The following is a 22,596-nucleotide window of genomic DNA, read 5'->3' as shown; positions in this document are numbered from 1 at the left end:
ATATTTATAGGACATTCCATCAAAAAAAAACAGTATACATTTTCTTCTCAAGTGTTTATGGAACATTCTCCAGGATAGATCATATCTTGGGTCACAAATCAAGCCCTGGTAAATTTAAGAAAATTGAAATCATATCAAGTATCTTTTCCAGCCACAATGCTGTGAGACTAGATATCAATTACAGGAAAAGATCTGTAAAAAATGCAAACACATGGAGGCTAAACAATACACTACTAAATGACCAAGAAATCACTGAAGAAATCAAAGAGGAAATCAAAAAATACCTAGAAACAAATGACAATGAAAACACGACGACCCCAAACCTATGGGATGCAGTAAAAGCAGTTCTAAGAGGGAAGTTTATAGCAATACAATCCCACCTCAAGAAACAAGAAACATCTCAAATAAACAACCTAACCTTACACCTAAAGCAATTAGAGAAAGCAGAACAAAAAACCCCCAAAGTTAACAGAAAGAAAGAAATCATAAAGATCAGATCAGAAATAAATGAAAAAGACATTAAGGAAACGATAGCAAAGATCAATAAAACCAAAAGCTGGTTCTTTGAGAAGATAAACAAAATTGATAAACCACTAGCCAGACTCACCAGGAAAAAAAGGGAGAAGTTTCAAATCAAAGAATTAGAAATGAAAAAGGAGAAGTAAAAACTGACACTGTAGAAATAAAAAGGATCATGAGAGATTACTATAAGCAACTCTATGCCAATAAAATGGACAACCTGGAAGAAATGGACAAATTCTTAGAAAAGCACAACCTTCTAAGACTGAACCAGAAGAAAATAGACAATATAAACTGACCAAGCACAAGCACTGAAATTGAAACTGTGATTTAAAATCTTCCAACAAACAAAAGCCCAGGACCAGATGGCTTCACAGGTGTATTCTATCAAATATTTAGAAAAGAGCTAACACATATCCTTCTCAAACTCTTCCAAAATATAGCAGAGGGAGGAACACTCCCAAACTCATTCTACAAGGCCACCATCACCCTGATACCAAAACCAGACAAAGATGTCACAAAAAGAAAACTACAGGCCAATATCACTGATGAACATAGATGCAAAAATCCTCAACAACATACTAGCAAACAGAATCCAGCAGCACATTAAAAGGATCATACACCACGACGAAGTAGGGTTTATCCCAGGAATGCAAGGATTCTTCAATATACGCAAATCAATCAATGTGATACACTATATTAACAGAATGAAGAATAAAAACCATATGATCATCTCATTAGATGCAGAAAAAGCTTTCAACAAATTCAACACCAATTTATGATAAAAACCCTCCAGAAAGTAGGCCTAGAGGGAACTTACCGCAACTTAATAAAGCCCATATATGACAAACCCACAGCCAACATCTTTCTCAGTGGTGAAAAATTGAAACCATTTCCACTAAGATCAGGAACAAGACAAGGTTGCCCACTCTCAACACTATTATTCAACATAGTTTTGGAAGTTTTAGCCACAGCAGTCAGAGAAGAACAAGAAATAAATGGAATCCAAATCGGAAAAGAAGAAGTAAAACTGTCACTGTTGGAGATGACATGATACTATACAAAGAGAATCCTAAAGATGCTACCAGAAAACTACTAGAGCTAATCAATGAATTTGGTAAAGTAGCAGGATACAAAATTAATGCACAGAAATCTCTGGCATTCCTATACACTCGTGATGAAAAATCTGAAAGAGAAATTAAGAGAACACTCCCATTTACCATTGAAACAAAAAGAATAAAATACCTAGGAATAAACCTACCCAAGGAGACAAAAGACTTGTATGCAGAAAACTAGAAGATACTGATGAAAGAAATTAAAGATGATACAAACAGATGGAGAGATATACCATGTTCTTGGACTGGAAGGATCAACATTGTGATAATGACTATACTACCCAAAATAATCTACAGATTCAGTGCAATCCCTATGAAACTAAGAATGGCATTTTTCACAGAACTAGAACAAAAATTTTCAAAATTTTTATGGAAACACAAAAGGCCCCAAATAGCCAAACCAATCTTGGGAAAGAAAAATGGAGCTGGAGAAATCAGGCTCCCTGACTTCAGACTATACTACAAAGCTACAGTAATCAAGACAGTATGGTACTGGCAGAAAAAGAGAAAGATAGATCAACGGAACAGGATAGAAAGCCCAAAGATAAACCCATGCATATATGGTCACCTTATTTTTGATAAAGGAGGCAAGAATATACAATGGAGAAAAGACAGCCTCTTCATTAAGTGGTGCTGGGAAAACTGGACAGTTACATGTAAAAGAATGAAATTAGGACACTCCCTAACACCATACACAAAAATAAAGTCAAGATGGATTAAAAACCTAAATGTAAGGCCAGACATTATAAAACTCTTAGAGGAAAACATAGGCAGAACACTGTATGACGTAAATCACAGCAAGATCCTTTTTGACCCACCTCCTAGAGAAATGAAAATAAAAACAAAACAAACAAAAAAACACAAATGGGACCTAATGAAACTTAAAAGCTTTTGCACAGCAAAGGAAACAAGATGAAAAGACAACCCTTAGAATGGGAGAAAATATTTGCAAACGAAGCAACTGACAAAGGATTAATTTCTAAATTTTGCAAGCATCTCATGCAGCTCAATATCAAAAAAACAACCCATTCCAAAAATGGGCAGGTGACCTAAATAGACATTTCCCCAAAGAATGTGTACAGATTGCCAACAAACACATGAAAGGATGCTCAACATCACTAATCATTAGAGAAATGCAAATCAAAACTACAGTGAAGTATCACCTCACACCAGTCAGAATGGCCACCATCAAAAAATCTACAAACAATAAATGCTGGAGAGGGTGTGGAGAAAAGGGAACCCTCTTGCACTGTTGGTGGGAATGTAAGTTGATACAGCCACTATGGAGAACAGTATGGAGGTTCCTTAAAAACCTAAAAATAGAACTACCATATGACCGAGCAATCCCACTACTCGTTATGTAACCTGAGAACACCAGAATTCAAAGCGAGTCATGTACCACAACGTTCATTGCAACTCTATTTACAATAGCCAGAACATGGACGCAACCTAAGTGTCCATTGACAGATGAATGGATAAAGAAGATGGGGCACATATATTTGTGCGTTTCTTGCAAAACTTTGTCAGCTGTCTCCCCTTTGAATCTCTATGGTTCTTGATTCATTGCCTTCTTAGGTAACTTGACACATTCTTTCTTGTATACACTTGTTTACTTATTTCCCTATTATTTGGGCCCTCTAATAAGAGACATTAGCTGTATAACCTTGGACAACTTATTTAACCCCACTAACTTTTTTTTGGCTCATTAAATGAGGATTACAATAGTAAACCTATCTCATAAAATCGTTTTGAGGGTAAAATAAATTAACTTAAGTACAGAACTTAGACCAGTATCTAGTACATTGTAAATGTTATGTAAGTTATTATTTTTAATAATAATATCAATACTATTGTACCTATCATATGTATTATAAATATGTATGTGGATGTCTGTGTTTTTTAAGAGAAACTTAACTTATCCTTCATTATATTCCCATTGCCTAATCTAGTTTCTGATGTTTAGTAAGCTCTGAATTAATGTTTTTAAATAAGTAAATGAAAAAATAAAGCCCCATTGCCATTGTTGCAGTTCTCTAGAGATTGAATTTTGCTTAAACTGAGATGAGATTGCTTTAGTATGATGAATTTCTAAGCAATTCAATGTTTTAGTAACGAACATATCTTTTTAAAACTTCAAAATGTCCTCAAACACAGGGTATAATATGTAATTTTTTATTCATTCACTTAGCTCAGCTGTTAATTTTTTATTTATGCACCTAGCTCAACTGTTAATAAATGCAAATCTCAGATAAAGTAACTCAATCCTTATCTTACCGTTTTAACTACATGATCCATAACAATGTAAAGTGGTTCAAATATCTAAACAGAATGCTAATATGTAACGCTAGAAAGCTAGTTGACCTAGTGATTCAATAATTATGTTTGTATGTGCTAACTCATTGCTGGTTTCTATAGATTTTTATCCTAAATAGTTTCATTGGCACTTGCAAACAAAATGAGTAACATTAAATCCACTATCTATTTGCATATGAACTTCTTTTTAATTTTTAATGGACTTATTTTTTAGAGCAGTTTTAGGTTTACAACAAAACTGAGAGCAAGGTACAGAAATATTCCATATATCCCTGCTTCTACATGTACATACTCTCCCCCATTATCAACATCACTCATCAGAATGGTAGCTTTGTTTTTACCAAGGGTGAACCTAATTTGATACATCATAATCAACCAGAATCCAGTGTACCTTAGGTTTCCTACAGTCTTGGGGTTGTACATTCCATGGGTTTGGACAAAAGTATAATAACTATATCCAAGATGAGAATATAATACCAAGTATTTTCATTGCCCTAAAAATCTCTGTGTTCTGATTATTCATCTCTCTCCCCACCCCACCCTTGGCAACCACTGATCTTTTTATTGTCTCCATAGTTTTGCTTTTTCCAGAATGTCATATAGTTGGAATCATACAGAATGTAACCCTTTCAGAGTGACTTCTTTCAGTAATATGCATATAAGGTTCCTCCATGTCTTTTCATGGCTTAATAGCTTATGTCTTTTTAGCACTGAATAATATTCTATTTTCTGGATGTACCACATTTTATTTACTCATGCACCTACTGAAGGACATCTTGGTTGCTTCCAAGTTTGAGCAATAATGAATAAACATCATGTGCAGGTTTTTGTGTGGACATAAGTTTTCAACTTCCTTGGGCAAATACCAATGAGTGACATTGCTGGATTGTATGGTAAGAGTATGTTTAGCTTTGTAAGGAGCTGCCAAACTGTCTTCCAAAGTGGCTGTACCATTTTGCATTCCCATCAGCAAAGATAGAGTTCTTGTTTCTCCACATAATTGTCAGCATTCGGTGTTGCTAGTGTTCCAGATTTTGGCCATTCTGATAGGTGTGTAGTATTATCTCGTTGTTGTTTTAATTCGCATTTCCTGGATAACATATGGAAAAGATGTGAATCATTTTCTCATGTGCCTGTTTTCCACCTGCATATCTTCTTTGGTGAGGTGTCTGCTAAAATCTTTGGCCCATTTTTTAATTGGTTTATTTTCTTATTGAATTTTAAGCGTTATTTGTATATTTTGGATAACAGACCTTTATCAGATGTATCTTTTGCAAATATTTTCTCCCAGTCTGTGGCTTGTCTTCTGTTTCTCTTGATTTTGTCTTTTGCAAAGCAGAAGTTTTTAATGAAGTTCAGGTTATCAACTATTTTTTTCATGGATCATGCCTTTGGTGTTATATCAAAAAGGTATCACCATGCCCAAAATCATCTAAGTTTTTCCTGTTATCTTCTATGAGTTTTATAATTTTGCATTTTACTTTCAGGTCTATGATCCATTTGGGCTTATCTTTTGTGAAGGGTATAAAGTCTGTGTCTAGACTCATGCTCTGCATGTGGATGCCCATTTGTTCCAGTACCGTTGGTTGAAGAGACTCTGTTTGCTCCATTGTATTGCCTTTGTTGCTTTGTCAAAGATGAGTTCACCATATGTATAGGGAAATTTATTTTTAATTTAAGGAGCTATTTTAAACTTTATATATTCTACTGTGAAGCCATTCTTCAGGCAAGTGTCATGGCCTGCTATTTGGAAATGAAAACTGTCTACATTTAGAACCAGAAAACTCTTTCTTAAAAGATATGTAAAGCTGAAGATAAACTGCATTAGACAAATTTATCTAAACTTCATGTAAGGTTACACACTTATAGAGTTACTTCTAGTGAAAATGGATATTAGACACACCCTGATTTCCATTAGACTAGCCCTGATTTCCTTTAGACTATGAATTTGAAGATTAGGAATTATTTTCACAAGTGACTGAAATCTGCCAAGTAAATCACTGGAAGCTTGAAAATGCTAAGCTACTACCTCACAAGACAGTTTGCAATTCTCAGTGGCAGAATGAAGTGGGATGAGGCTCTTTTTACAGTAATTATACAATATAAACAGCAGTACCCTTAGTGTTTTGGTTGGGGACCCCACAAAATAAAATTTATTTCAAGTTAAAAGCTTTCAGATTTCTGGGCTAAAGAAAATGACGTTTTTCTCCCAAAGTGAACTTACTGGTTTTATTGATTCTCTTCTAGTCTGATTTTACATGCTGGCGTAGGGGAAATACGTTTCTTTAATATATAACAGTGTTGTTTTTCCTACCACAGAAGTTTTCCATTTTATTTTACCTTAAATGCATAGCAAATTTACTTTCAACAGGTTTGTTCTAATTTTAACTTATCAAATCTATTCTACTACAGCTTTAGGTTGTTTTTGGTACATAAAAATATATTTTTGTTTAATTTTCCTTAAATAGATCTATATTTAGGTAAGATCTAAGTGTCCATCCTGCCAATGTACTCATCAAAATTAAGTGGAATGATAAAGGTCTTCTGATAAATGATTCAAATGGAATCTAGTAAATTGAGAGGGGTGAAAATGGCTTTTAATAAGCAAAATTATTTATTGAGGGTACATATGTGTCTCCCAGGTTTCTCTGATTATGAGATACTGCTCTGCTACTAAATAATATTGATAGTGTTGCTAGTTCAGTTCCACAATTTAAGTGTAAAATTGTAAAATGGGGATACTTAAGAGTATTATGGTGTGTTGCAGTATATCAAAAATAATATTAAATCCACATATATAAAATAAGTATTAACACTTTTATCTCTAGTGACTTTTCCGCATAAGAACAGCCTCTTCTGAATTGTAACCTGCCTTTTATTTGCCATCCCACCATGTCTTCATTAATTTATGATTCACCTTTTCTGACTGTTGATCTTTCATGTTTTAAGTTCTCTGATCAATAGAATTGACTCTTCTAATTCTGTATTTTAAACTAGAGATTATTCCAGCCATATAAATTCCTACTGGGGATAGATTTGCAACAGTATAAGCTTTAAGAATCTTTATATTTAATTTGTTCAAAAAACTTATTTTGTGATAGTAATAATATAAACTAAAAGGGTCTTTTGTCTCATTTGTCAAATAACACTTATTATCTAGCAACTGAAGAGTATAATCTTTGTGGGAAATTGCTGGGTCTCTAAGTGGTGTTTTATGTTTGCTTCTGGCTTAGATTTCAGAAACCACTTGCTTTTCTGTTTTTAGATAAATGCCATGTGCAACAACTGTGATGATGACAATGCTAACCTTTTATTACTCGGATTTTTCCATTTCGTTCTCTTTGACCCTCACTCAAGTTATCAAAGGCTCAGAAAAAAAGGAAAAAAAAGGTGGCTGTTAGTAATAGTCAACATAAATGTAAACCCAGCTACCTCTTCACTGACTCCTATCTGCCAACTTAGAAATATGCAAATGTATCAATTATTTAGTTTCTACTTAGTTTTGCTCCAAATGAAAGCATGTTTTTTTTTAATGTGACTTAATTGGAGTATTTAAAACACCATAATTATTTATAATTTTAACATAGTGTTATTTTGTGTTTCCTCTACAGAATTTTACCCTTTTTTTATCTTATGATTTTGAAACTAAAACCAATTTCAAGATTTTAGAATTATCAATAGCAAAGCTTTACACCAGTGTCTATTATATGCTATTGTTCTTATTATAGGAATAGAAGATCAGAGTTAAGGTAATTAATGCAGCAGTCAGGTTCAGGGTTCATTAAAGCCAAGTTCTTCAATCAGTTCTTGACTACTCAACTTGTTTGTACTCTGTATCTCATCCGTGGCCAATTTCTCCTTCCCTACTCTTGGTATACCCAGGAAGAAACACCCTTCTCAATTAGCACCTGTCCTCCCTCACATCATTTTATGCTGAAAGAAGGCAAACTAGTTTTAACATTAGTCTAAAACAGTCTTCATTGTAATATGAACATTGTAAAATCAAATAAAAGTCATTTGCGAATTAAACACGGTAGAATCATTTGAGAGACCCCTCTCCTCACCGACCCAGCTCTTAGGGTGTATTACATATCATAGTCTGTGGAAATGCTGCCCCAGGAGAATTTCAATGTACAGCTTACACAACCATACCCAGAAGCCTTGATTAGTCTCCATTAGCTTAATTGGTCTGCTATTGATCCATCATCACATCCATCTTGTGATTCCTCACACTTGAAAACAGAGATATTTTTTTAAATCATTATAAGCTACAAAGACCACTATTTAGAGGCCTTTATTTTCATTCTTTACATTCCAGCTTGAACACAACTGACCTTTATTCAATACTAGAATTGAACATAAAGTTTGATGCAAACCTAATTTAGTAATATGAAAAAATAGGGTAACACAAAAATTCATCCCGTACTAAAATAATGATCTTAATGAAGATGATACAGATAACAGTTGTTGAGTACTTTCTATGTGCCAAGTTCTATAATAAGTATTTGATATGTATTTTCTCATTTAATTTTCACAATAACCCTGAGAGGGTAAGGTACTTTTATGCTTATTTTTACATCTAGAGAGACCAAGAGAGAAGACTATGCTTAAACTCAACTACGTAGTAAATACAAGAGTAACATTTGAAGCCAGATCTGTGTGACAATACATCTGGACTCAAAATCTTAACCTACATAACCTACATGTATTTTTAGATGGACTGGTTAACAGCAATATCATCATCATCACCATCATCCGGAGATATCTCCAACACACCATAATTGGAGTAAAATAAACAAACTGCCTCCACTCTTTCTATCGAACTTCACATGTTCTCCCCAAAATTCACCTATTTCTTTAATTGGGCAGCTTTGCTCTTTTGCCTTCTGTATATGGCTTAATCAATCTTGCTTTTGCTTACACCATTCTCTTTACCAGGAACATCCACATCTTTCTTCTTCCATCAATCCATTTATTGTTTATCTATCTATGAGCTCAACCAGCACACATTAGCTGCTAAGGACTAGATTCAAAATTTACCTCTCAAAGTCTACCCATCATTCAAATTCTAGCTCAGGTTATTCCACCTAGAACGATTATATTCCTTTCATCTCCTATTACACCCTTCAGTCAAACCAAACACTTCAGGGACTACAATTGTTTCAAGCATTTTACTTTTATTTTCCTTGCTAAATATCCTGGGAACATATTATGTGTTACATATTTTGTATACCCCCGGAAACTTGCATAGCAATAGGCACATAGAAAACATTTAATAAATTTTGATTGACCAAGGTTAGGAATAGTTCTACGTGTTTGAAAATGTTAGAGGACGTGTCTAGACTACACACTAGGAATTTGCCAGGGCTGAGTTGTTGCACATTTTCATAAAGTCAACTCTACCAGAGTCATATGGTAATTCTATTTTTAGTTTTTTAAGGAACGTCCATACTGTTCTCCATAGTGGTTGTACCAATTTACATTCCCACCAACAGTGCAAGAAGGTTCCCATTTCTCCACACCCTCTCCAGCATTTATTGTTTGTAGATTTTTTGATGGTGGCCATTCTGAGCGGTGTGAGGTGATACTTCATTGTAGTTTGATTTGAATTTCTCTAATAATTTGTGATGTTGGGCATCTTTTCATGGGCTTTTTGGCCATCTGTATGTCTTCTTTGGAGAAGTATCTATTTAGATTTTATGCCCATTTTTGATTGGGTTATTTGTTTTTTTGATATTGAATTGCACGAGCTGTTTTTGTATTTTGGAGATTAATCCCTTGTTGGTTGATTCGTTTGCAAATATTTTCTCCCATTCTGAGGGTTGTCTTTACATTTTGTTTATGGTTTCCTTTGCTGTGCAAAAGCTTTTAAATTTAATTAGATCCCATTTGTATATTTTTGTTTTTATTTCTATTACTCTAGGAGGTGGATCAAAAAAGATATTGCTGCGAATTATGTCAAGGGGTGTCCTGCCTATGTTTCCTCTAAGAGTTTTATAGTGTCCGGCCTTACATTTAGGTCTTTAATCCATTTTGAGTTTATTTTTGTGTACGGTGTTAGGGAGTGTTCTAATTTCATTCTTTTACTTGGAGCTGTCCAGTTTTCCCAGCACCACTTATTGAACAGACTGTCTTTTCTCCATTGTATATTCTTGCCTCCTTTGTCATAGATGAGGTGACCATATGTGCGTGGGTTTATCTTTGGGCTTTCTATCCTGTTCCATTGATCTATATTTCTGTTTTTGTGCCAGTACCATACTGTTTTGATTACTGTAGCTTTGTAGTATAGTCTGAAGTCAGGGAGCCTGATTCCTTCAGCTCTGTTTTTCTTTCTCAAGATTGCTTTAGCTATTCAGGGTCTTTTGTGCTTCCATGCAAATTGTAAAATGTTTTGTTCTAATTCTGTGAAAAATGCCATTGGTAATTTGATAGGGATTGCATTAAATCTGTAGATTGCTTTGGGTACTATAATCATTTTCACAATATTGATTCTTCCAATCCAAGAACATGGTATATCTCTCCATTTTTTTGTGTCATCTTTGATTTCTTTCATCAGTATCTTATAGTTTTCTGAGTACAGGTCTTTTGCCTCCTTAGGTAGGTTTATTACTAGGTATTTTATTCTTTTCGATGCGATGGTAAATGGGATTGTTTCCTTGATTTCTCTTTCTGATCTTCCGTTCTTAGTGTATAGGAATGCAAGACATTTCTGTGTATTAATTTCATATCCTGCAGTTTTACCAAATGCATTGATGAGCTCTAGTAGTTTTCTGGTAGCATCTTTAGGATTCTCTATGTATAGCATCATGTCATCTGCAAACAGTGACAATTTCACTTCTTCTCTTCCAATTTGCATTCCTTTTATTTCTTCTTCTTCTCTGATTGTCATGGCCAGGAGTTCCAAAACTGTGTTGAAAAGTAGTGGCGAGAGTGGACATCCTTGTCTTATTCCTGATCTTAGAGTAAATGCTTTCAGTTTTTCACCATTGAGAATGATGTTTGCTGTGGGTTTGTCATATATGGCCTTTATTATGTTGAGGTATGTTCACTCTATGCCCACTATCTCGAGAGTTTTTATCATAAATTGGTGTTGAATTTTGTCAAAACCTTTTTCTGTATCCATTGAGATGATCATATGGTTTTTCTTCTTCAATTTGTTAATATGGTGTATCACATTGATTGATTTGTGTATATTGAAGAATCCTTGCATCCCTGCTGCGATAAATCTCACTTGATCATGGTGTATGATCCTTTTAATGTGTTGTGGATTCTGTTTGCTAGTATTTTGTTGAGCATTTCTGTGTCTATGTTCATCAGTGATCTTGGTCTGTAATTCTCCTTTTTTGTGACACCTCTGTCTGGTTTTGGTTTCAGGGTGATGGCAGCCTCATAGAGTGAGCTTGGGAGTGTTCCTTCCTGTGCAATTTTTTTTGAGTCTGAGAAGGATAGGTGTTAGCTCTTCTGTAAATGTTTGATAGAATTTGCCTGTGAAGCCATCTAGCCCTGGGCTTTTGTTTGTTGAAAGATTTTTAATCACAGTTTCAATTTCAGTGCTTGTGATTGATCTGTTCATATTTTCTATTTCTTCCTGGTTCAGTCTTGGAAGATTGTACCTTTCTAAGAATTTGTCCATTTCTTCCAGGTTGTCCATTTTATTGGCATAGAGTTGCTTGTAGTAATCTCTCATGATCCTTTGTATTTCTGTGGTGTCAGTTGTAACTTCTCCTTTTTCATTTCAATTTTATTGATTTGAGTCTTCTCCCTCTTTTTCTTGATGAGTCTAGCTCAAGGTTTATCAATTTTGTTTATCTACTCAAAGAACCAGCTTTTAGTTTTATGGATCTTTGCTTTTGTTTTCTTCATTTCTATTTCTTTTAGTTATGCTCTGATCTTTATGATTTCTTTCCTTCTACTAACTGGGTTTTGTTTGTTCTTCTTTCTCTAGGTGCTTTAGGTATAAGTTCAGGTTGTTTACTGAGATTTTTCTTGTTTCTTGAGGTAAGATTGTATTGCTATAAACTTCCCTTTTACATCCCATAGGTTTTGCCTTTGTTACATCCCATAGGTTTTAGGTCATCGTGTTTTCATTGTCATTTGTTTCTAGGTATTTTTTATTTCCTCTTTGATTTCTTCAGTGATCCATTGGTTATTTAGTAACATATTGTTTAGCCTTCATGAGTTTGTGTTTTTTATAGTTTTTTTCCTGTAATTGATTTCTTTATTTTAATTTTTATGTATTTTCTTTATTTATCTTCTGGCTGCATTGGGTCTTAGTTGTGGCACACAGGATCTTCGTTGAGGCATGTGGGATCTTTCGTTGCAGCGCGCAATCTTTTTGTAGCGGCCCTCAGGCTTCTCTCTCGTTGCGGTGCACATGGGCTTTTCTCTAGTTGTGGCATGCAGGCTCCAGGGCACATGGGTTCTGTAGTGGCAGCATGTGGGCTCTCTCATTGAGGTTCGCGAGCTCAGTAGTTGTTGCGGGTGGGCTTAGTTGCCCTGTGGCATGTGAGATCTTAGCTCCCCGACCTGGGGTCGAACCTGTGTTCCCGCACTGAAAGGTGGATCCTCTACCACTGGACCACCAGGGAAGTCCCTCCTGTAATTGATTTCTAATCTCATAACGTTGTGGTCAGAAAAGATGTTTTATGCTACATTTGAAAACTGACTTGCTTGGAGAACTATATAAATTATTACAGTTTTATTGTGGCACATGCTTTTAGCGTTATATCAGTGTATGAACAAGAAAATAAACTAGACATCCACAGATTCCTTTCAGATTTTGGATTCCGTAATTTTAAATGAAGATAACTGTTTTTTTACTTTTACAACTACAACCTTAACAAAGGAATGGATTTTAATCATTCACATTTTAGTGAACGATGGCTGAATTTAAACCAAGCACATGGCCCAATAAAGGTGTTAGTACCTCACAAATGCAACCACAACTGTGACGGATTACAAACAAACATTATCAAAATAGGACTAGAGTGTAGTTAAAAGGGTCAGGTGCCCAAACTGGAAGTTCACAACGCTAGTTAGAGCTGATGGGCAGAGACTAAGACCAGAAGCTGTCAGCACCAGGACTGGAGCCCTGTGTGTCACCACTCAGAGAGATTGGCTTGAGGGTGGCCTCAGGTTGAGAGAAGAGCTGGGTGAACACACCAAGTGAGTCGAGGTCAGAACAAGAGATGTGCTAGCTACAGAAGCCAACCCTCCAGAATCTTTTTAAAGCTAAATTTTTTCAGATTTGTTTTCCTAAGTGTGAGGAAATAGGTTTCAATATTCCTGCTGTTTTTTCCTCCCTTTTTACTAACTTTCAGATGAAACCATCACCTGTCCCCTTGGCACCTGTTCTTTTCACTGCACCAGATTGTTTTGTTGGTTACAATTAAAAACTTGAATTTCTCATTGTGTAGAATGAGACTTCTAACCTTTGTCCACCTGGTCAAATTATCTTTTCATCACTTAATTTTTTATATTAAGATTCTGTCTTAAAAATAGAGCATATATCCTCAGGTTATTCTAACAAAATTTTGGTCCATGCTAAGGAAAATGTCCACTTTTTCCCCACCAGAGTTTAACTGCTCCACAACTATTTGATTCTTCCTCATTCCTCTTTCAATCACAGACAGAGTTCCTATTTAGTTTTTACATTCAGGATTCCATTTCCCATAATATAAAAAGAAACTTTCATGAGGAATTATATAAGTCTGCTTCTAGGCCATATTCCTGGATGGCCTAAGGAAAAACAAATTCTCTTAAAAGATGTCATGAAAACTAAGATATACTTTTACAATATGACCTTGGAAATTTTTTTGAGACTTGTATGTTTGCTGTCATGCACAGCTTTTGTATAACTTTGTTCATTCTTAACATTTAGTAGGAAAAATCTTTATTATTTCAATTGGAATATTAATGCAGATTCTGAAGCCTAGTGCGTTCATTTTGGGGAATGAATAAAATATTACAAGGTCAATTTGTTACTCTTCAGAGACATATATATATGTCTCTGAACAGACTGTCATGTGCTTTAAAGCTGGTAAAATCATTTATAATCAACATTGTGGAAAGTTGGACAAAAGTTGGGCTAATTACAGTATCTTCAGAAGCTCATAAAAATATTTAGAAACCAACTGCCATGTGAAGATTGTTTTTATTCACTCCCTTAAAATCAGAATATTATGATTAATTGTACTGTACTAGATGCCAAAGCCATGTGGAGCTTTATATATCCCAGTCAACAAGTTCTTTTATCTTTGATCAGGAATGATTTAAATTTTATCAAACATTGTGTGCTACAAGGACTATCTACGGCCTAGAATATTACTCTGAGCATGTTCAGCTAATAGATTTTATTGTTTAAGCTGGATTTTTTTCCTTTAGAGAAGTGGCAGTCATGGCAAGTGTCAAGATAATTTTTTAATCCAATCTCCTCACCCAAAAAGCAAACGAATAAAACTTTTCCCTGATTATCTGGTTATTTCTTAATTTTACATTTCACCTGTAAGGATTGAGTTTATGGTAATGAAATAAATAAAATATTGTATTCTAATCATTTTTTGATTTATTTCCCCTCCCAGTAAAAATGGGATATTTTTGGAGAGTGTGAATTGTGTATCTTTTAAACTTTTAACTATTTACCTTAATTACTAATAGAGTATTTAGCACATAGTAGGCCTGCATAAATATTTGATAAATTAATGAATAAAGTCAGACTCTAGCCCCAGATAAAGAAACTTATTAAAGAATTAAATATTTCTTCCTCTGATTCTTATCATCTCTGTTAGCTTGTAAATTATAGAGATGTTTTTAATAATAAAATCATACTGCCACACTTCGATCAGAAAGTTTATATTCCAGTTCTTTTTCTGTCACAGCAGAACGTCCAAAGGCACACAATTCAGAAGAATTAAGTTAAATAATTATTGGCTTATTATTGATGATTCCCACATCAGATCAGTGTGGTCACCGTGCTTGCTTAAGTGTGAATGAAGAAAGGAATATCTAACATATGCAGATTACATTTATTGAGCACTTACTATGTGGTAGATGTAATAATGTGTTTTGCTTACATTTTCTAATTTAACATTCCCAGCAAATTGATAGTATAGATATTACTATCCATATTTTGCAGGATAGAATATTGAAATTTAGAGTAAAGTGCCCAGTGTCACACAGCTAATAAATAATAGAACTATGATTTGTTCTTAGACTGACTTCAAAATCCATTCTCTGTCCACTGTACCACACAACAAAGTATTAAAGTGATTAGATGTCAGAGTGTCATCATACTTTTAAGCCATCATTGATTTCACCAGTTATTAATATATCATTAGATATAACACATTTTTCCAAAATAAATGATTGTTAAGTGTAAGGAGTTCTAGTAAGACACAATTGGTTTTTAGTGTAAATATGTCGAAAGATCCTTTCATTCCTGAGAAAACAATTACTTTCTACATAGCCTGATTATACAAAATATCGGTTTTACATAATATTTATGAAAGTACCCAAATCAAAGTTGGCTATTTTTTAAATTTGGAAGCCATTTCCTTCAAGACATTTTTTAGGCTTGTGTGTTTGTTTGCACACATGTCATAAAGCTTAAGTTATAACATAAAAATGATTCCATTATGTTTCAACCTCAGTATGTGACACACACACACCCCTACATACTTGCCCACAGACTCTTTATTAAGAGACTGATTTTGAACTCAGAGTGTCTAGGCTTATGAATAGTATAGCGGAAATTTCCACATAATTCCTGAAATCTTTGTAAAACATTCCTGTTATTCAACTAGTAAAAACGTCCTTGATGTGATTTTAAGAGTATTATGGATTTTTTTTAATGTATTCTTGATCTACCTTGTGAAATATAGAGGTCAGGCTAACTGAAAACAAAAAATGACCATATCAACAGTGCTTTTAATACCAAAGCATACAAATACCAATTAAATATCTATCAATCTCCCTAGTAAAGTTAAGTGATTTTTTTACATTAGCATTTAATTGAGTCCACAAAGGGGAAAATATAATTTAAATAGAAAATAATATGAAAAAGAATATATATATTCTGTTTATAGGTTATATATATATTCTTTGATTTCCACTGGAATCTTGAAAATAAAAATGTCTTTAATATTTTTATAGTGAGCCTGATGCAGAAGCTCATTTTCTTTTTTTTAATTGAAGTATAGTTGATTTACAATGTCGTGTTCGTTCCTGGTGTACAGAAAAGAAATTTAAAGGGACAATCCAAACGTAGAGCAAATGGACGAATCATTTCAATTTTATTAAGAACAAAAGCATAAATCATTTGAATAATCACTTGGAGTTCATGGTAACGAAACGTGACCTATGTTAATGCAACCAAGCTCCGTCTCTTTCTCTGCGTGCTTTTGTACAAATAGAGCTCTCACTGGAGTTACTTAGCTTTCTCAGCAAACACCAACATGTTCCACTACTTCAGACCCCATGCCTCCTTCAGAGATTGTAAGCAAACACTAGCAATTTCAGAGGAAAAAAAGCAGGCTTCTATGCTTTCTCAGTAATTCTCCCTTCTAAGTGTAGTGGAACTGATTTCAGAAAGACAAACATAAATTCCCTTACTCAGTTTCCTTTTTCTTTTTAAAGATGGAAAATAAATCACTTTAAAATTTCACTGTCTTATACACAGTATTATAATCCTTGATGTAATTAAGAATATCTTTTGAACTGGTAAAAGATACCAGAAATGTTCAAAAGGAAGCAAAGCTCATGGTTTTTAAAAGAAATAGTTGCCTTCCTTTTTATTCAGGAGTTATTTATTGTAAAAATTTCATAATTATTGCTGTGAATCTTAAAAAAGTTTCATTTAAAAAACTCTTTATTGTAAATGTTATATTGTTCCAGTTACACTTTTAATACTGTGTCATTGAAAAAATTATAGATGGCCCAAATATAATAGCTGAGATATGTAAGGTATTAGCTGTCAGTTTGGTATGTGTGAAAATGCAGATTTATTAAGATTAATACATATAATTGAAAATTACATTCCTTTTTGTCTTCAGATCCAAGAAGTTAGCAGAAATAATGAGGAAGAAAGTGACTATGAAGAGGATATTACCTCATTTTCTACATGTTCTCCTAGTAAGTGTTCCTATATGTTATGTACAGAAACAACATTTGTATTAAGGTGTATGTGACTGATAAAGTAAAACTGAAGAGAGCATAGAAAAGCATGGAGAGCATGGAAACATATTTAATTAACTGAATGACTTTTAGTGTATCATCTGGTAGAGATATGACTACATTATCTTGCTAATTTAAGTATTTCTAATAAGTTCAGTGTTTAATAATCAAACCAGCAGTTTTTCCCACCCAAAGAGAATACACAAGTCAGGTTGATATAAATATTCTATTTGACAACTATATTTTTTCAGTTTTTTTTTTAAACAAAGTCACATTCTTTTCAGACCTTGGTTTTCTCAGCTAGGAAATGAGAAGTTTGTATTAGGAATCTCTATGCTCCCTGCTGGCTGTAATAGAATGTAATTCTCTATTCTAGAAAACTAATTGAGAGTCTTCCTCCATGTACATAACGCTACCTATCATGCCTGTTTCCACTGGTATACAGCAGCTTGCTCACCATCTCCACCAGCAAGTCTGATAGCCATCTCCCACCCAGCATTTCCAAATCTGAAAACCCTAATTCCCACCACTCCCAAATCTGCTCTACCCTCTGACTTCCCCATCTCAGTAAATGAAGACTCCTTCCTTGTTCAATTAAGTCCAAAAACTTCAGTCACCCTTTTTTACTTTCTGTTCTACCCTGTATCCAATCAGATAATACTGTGGACTGTACCTTCGCAAAACAGCCAGACTTTCCTCACCCTTTCATTGTTACTTATCCTAATCCGTGCTGTCATCTGCTCTCCCCTGGATTATTGCAATAGCACAGTGGCTCTCAATGAAGCACTGTTTTCTAACCCCAACAGAAGATATTTGTCAATGAATGGAGATTTTTTTTGTCATTATTTTGAGAATGGAATTTTGCTAGAAATACTGCAAAATATCCTGCAATGCACAGGATGTGCCCCATGAAACATAGGATTGTCTTGTCAAAAATGCCAGTAGTATGCCGTTAAGAAACCCTGCAATAGCTTCCTCCCAATTTGCCCCTAATATTCTATGCTTCAAAAAGGAACTAATCACTCTTCTGCTCCAAATTCTCCAATACCTTCCCATGGTACTTGTAATCCTTATTATCACCTATAAGGCCCTAGATAATCTTGATGGTCCCATCTCTGACCACTCTTGCGCTTGTTCACAGCCAAAGTGACACCTCACACATCAAGCAGGCTCTTGCCTCAGGTCATTTGTACTTTGAACAGTTCGCAGATGATGCTCCATTAAACGTTATTGACCACCAGTTTTTCAAATGATGGGCTGACCAGCAAAGCAAATAACATTAAACACAATGCCTTAACTAGCATACTTTGGCAAAATCGGTAAACCCTTCAAACACTATTGCAGAACACAAAATTATGCTAAATATTAATGTAATAAATTGATGCATTTTAAAGTTATACATTTTATTATCTTTGTAATGACTTAATGATTTGTTATAATTTTTAATGATAATGAAAGTGATGATAAAGGCCATCATTGATAATGACCATATATTTATCATGCCACTTAATCCTCTGAAGTACTACCTATGATAAGGAGACATTATTTCAGTTATTGGTACAGCACAACCTCATTTCTACAGACAGTTTGGACCTGGAACTGTCTCATATACGAAACTCTGTGCGACTGGACTCACGCCTCTGACTCTTTTGTTGGAGTGAGGGTGAAGCATAGAACACCCGAAGTCAGCAGATTTCCATTGGTATCACCATTGCTATGAAGCTTGCTAAAACTCACTGACCAAGCACATCTGACTCTCCAGAGCTGTATTCCAGGTTTGGGCATATTTGACAAGGACCAAGGAGACTCTGTTGCTTGCTTAGGCAGTGTTTATGTAAAATATAAACACCGAATACATAAACATAAGAGTGGCTACAAGTAATTGCCTGTAGCATGAATGTAATTCTAAGCTGATGATCGATTTTCCCAGACTGAAATAGCGAATCCCCTTTGCAAGCATCAGCAATGATTTCTTTTCAGCCACTCCATCATTTACTCCATCAATACTTCTAGAGACTTCTATGTTTCAGGCTGTGTTTGGGGTTACAGCCAGAAAGCTGAATGAGGTCTGGGCAGAGATCTGTGCAAGAATGAAAGTCCACCTGCTCTACCCAGGCTGGTAATTAAAGAATCTTGGTTTGCAGTTCTAATACTGGCAGCTAGACGTTTCTTCTTTCTCACATGAAAGAAAGAGAGAAATTAAAAATAAAATGCATGTAGAAATATGTAGTACTGTCATGGGCATGATTTTCCCACATGACTAACTTTTCTCTCATTGCTGAAAAATGTCTACAGTGTAACTCTTCAATCAAAAAAAGATTCCTCTTTGTACTCTGCCATTTGTCTTCTTTAGCTATATTTTAGTTTAGCGACACTTTAAAACAACAATTTGCTTTTCTATTGCACTCATGGCAGCAAGTCACATTTTCCCTCCAATACAGAGATTCCAAAGTTCATTTTAACTTTGTATGATTGCTTTATTTAGAGCAGAATTTCTATAAAGAAAATATAAAGAAAAAAGTTTTAAGATTTAAAGTTATTGCATTATAATATATTTTTTCTATTTTCTCCCTGAGTGGTTAGAGAGCATTTTACTGTGTACAGTATAAACACAAATCATGGAATCATGATTCTTAGAATGGAGGAAATGTGACTGAATCATTTGGTTAAGTTTCAGGACAGAAAAGATTTTTTGGTGAGAGAACTGAGCCTTAAAAATATTTGCTTACTATTGGTGATTTGGATGCCTTCCCCATCAAAAAATATTAACACTTTTCTCAAGTAATATTTTCAAAAATTAAGATATCATCTGGTGATAAATATGTTAAAATAATAACTAAATAAAAATCACAGATTCATTTCATTGCATTATTTACAGGCAAGTTAAGATTTTTGTTCCTTGCCTTTACCTTTTCCATCACTTACTTATTAGGTTAGTTATATTGTTTTCTAATAAAAATATGGTAATGCAGTCATATATTGAATCTGGTTAAATAATAACTCTAGAGAATCAGAATATTTTTCTATACATGTAGTATCTGAATATTATATATCATTATGTGTATGAGAGTGTCATAAACTGAGGTAGATATAATGGAGCTTTCTTTGGTAAATATTATAAAAGCCCAAGAATGACTGTTCACCAAAATTACACATTTGTCAGCTTTCCCCTGTATCAGATCCTAAAAGTTTAATTAACATTACCACCACTTCTGTACGAAGTTAGAAAATATGAAATGCCTCCAGATGCTGTGTTTACATGAAATCATACAATCTTCTTCATAAGCAGCCATACAGAGCCCAGTTTTCCATCATGAAAGCTGGCGGCCGTACAGGCAGAGGGCGGAAGGAGCAGAGGTGAATGAAACGGCAGAGGAAGAAAAAGAGCATGAATCAGGCACGGAGGCCAAGCACCGCCCACCAGAGGTTGACAGTGGGAGTGAGAACCAGTATGATGACTTGTACACGTTCATTCCTGGAGACGACCCAGAAAATAATTCCCGAGGGCTCCTCGTGAGCAGCAGACCACCTCTCCCTCCACCGCGACCTGTAACAGCTGCCTTCCCACTGGAAAAACCTCACTTCACATTACAAGGTAAGGTTAAGGTTAAAACAACAACTACAAAACTTTGACACACTTACATAGCATACAGTGGCAAAGCCATACAAAGATCAACTTTTAAAACCCAGAGAAGATTTCCTCCTATTCTTTAACAACTAGGGCCTCAGAAATCAGGTAAGAGATACCTCCCACTAACTCCCTTCCTCCCTTCCTCCCTTCCTTCTTTCCTCCTTTCCTCTCTCTCTCTCTGCCCCCCACCCTTCACTATTCCTCGCTCCCGTTCTTCCTCTCTCCCTCTCTCTTTTTCTTTTTTCTTCCAGGAAAAAAGTCTCATTACAAAACTTTCTGTAAGTAAAGAAAACTTAGAAGGAGTCTGTAATTCTTCACATAAAACGAACCTCAAGCATCATGTGGAAAAGTAAGCAACAACTTAGCTTTTAAAAAATACTCTCAAAGGGCTTCCCTGGTGGCGCAGTGGTTGAGAGTCCGCCTCCCGATGCAGGGGACACGGGTTCGTGCCCCGGTCCGGGAAGATCCCACATGCCGCAGAGCGGCTGGGCCCGTGAGCCATGGCCGCTGAGCCTGCGCGTCCGGAGCCTGTGCTCCGCAATGGGAGAGGCCACAACAGTGAGAGGCCCGCGTACCGGGGGGAAAAAAAAAAAAAAAAAAAAACCTCTCAGTTTTCTGACAAAAGAGGAAGGCTAATGTGTTACAGATTTGAAAATGACCTTGGACACTTCACTCAGTTGGTAGCTGCAGGGGAAGCAAGTGGTAAAGGGTCTATCACACGCTGCATTGAGACCAAAGTCAAAAAAATCTGTCTTGCTAAAGTGGAAGAACAACCGTTAAATGGCTGTGACAGCATTTCTTCCCAGATGCAGGAAGTAAGGTGTGTCATGGGGGGGTGGGGGGGGGTTGGGAGTGGAGGGCAGGAAACATCAGAGGAGCTTCCATATGAGGCTTATCTGCCTGGAATGTTCAACAGCCCGACAGACTTCCATGCTCACTCGTAGAGTCACCAATTACCACCCACTTTATTGATCACTATTTCATGTTTACTTTCCAAATTCATAAAATGGTCTTACAAAGAAAATTTAATAAGAAGGATGAAAGAAATATCTATTATTAAAACCCCATTTGTCACTCTAGTTGTCAAGTCCTAAAAGGCTATATGAAGTCTATAAAGACTGTTTTAAAAGTGAATTTTGAAGCTATGAAATTTAGCATTTGTGTCCTTGAAGGCCTTATCTCTATAAAAGTTCAAGCTGATTAATGTGAAATTTTGCTAAGATTATGCACTATATTTAGAGATGGAAAGTACTGCTTAATGGAAAGTATGGGAAGCCTAATGGTACTTCTTGATTCATTCACTCATTCAGCAAACATTTATTGATCACCTACTGTGCCAAGCTCTTACAGACTGTTGAGATAGATCAAGGAAGTAGGGTTATCAATACTGGGAGCAAGGGAGAGATGCAGCTTCGTAGTCCACTGACAACAAAATTCTAGTATATTTTTCTCACTTTTACAGATGTGGATAATCTTATCTAATTATTAAAAGTAATTATTAAGAAAGCAAAATTGTCTTATATCACGTTAAAGCTCTTAAAGGAGCTAATATTAAATCATATTTTTTCTAATGTCAATTTCCACATATGGTATGTTGGTTAGGAGGTCTAAAATTACTCCACAGAGAGTAATTTTCACCAGATATCTAGGACCAGAAGTATAATGTTGGCTAATACATCTTCTGAAAAGTACCAAGTATAAAAAGCAAAATAATACAAAAACCCCTTTTTATTTAAAAACTATTTTCAATTCAGCATTACTTTTAATATCATTTTTTTTCATAGAGCTAATATTGGAAGTAAATGGAAAGTAAAATACCAATCTTTTTTCTTAAAATTCTTTGATTAA

The 22,596-nt window shown here is 35.0% G+C and overlaps 1 protein-coding gene across 5 annotated transcripts in view; it reads left to right on the top strand.

Moving 5' to 3' along the window:
- BANK1 (B cell scaffold protein with ankyrin repeats 1) overlaps positions 1–22,596 on the top strand; it is a 358,724-nt gene that overhangs the window by 283,978 nt on the left and 52,150 nt on the right. For 3 of the 5 annotated variants that reach the window (XM_060299754.1, XM_030845093.2, XM_030845092.2), the window contains exons 8-9: positions 16,997–17,075; positions 20,404–20,712. In XM_060299754.1, the coding sequence (XP_060155737.1) occupies positions 16,997–17,075; positions 20,404–20,712 (388 nt within the window). The remainder of the gene's footprint in view (positions 1–16,996; positions 17,076–20,403; positions 20,713–22,596) is intronic. The other 2 variants (XM_030845095.2, XM_030845094.2) reach the window with 1 other exon arrangement.

Source organism: Globicephala melas, chromosome 5, assembly GCF_963455315.2.
Source record: "Globicephala melas chromosome 5, mGloMel1.2, whole genome shotgun sequence".
Classification (NCBI taxonomy): Eukaryota; Metazoa; Chordata; class Mammalia; order Artiodactyla; family Delphinidae; genus Globicephala; species Globicephala melas.
The sequence above is the reverse complement of the archived record's forward strand: the minus strand, read 5'-3'. Positions and strand labels throughout refer to the sequence as shown.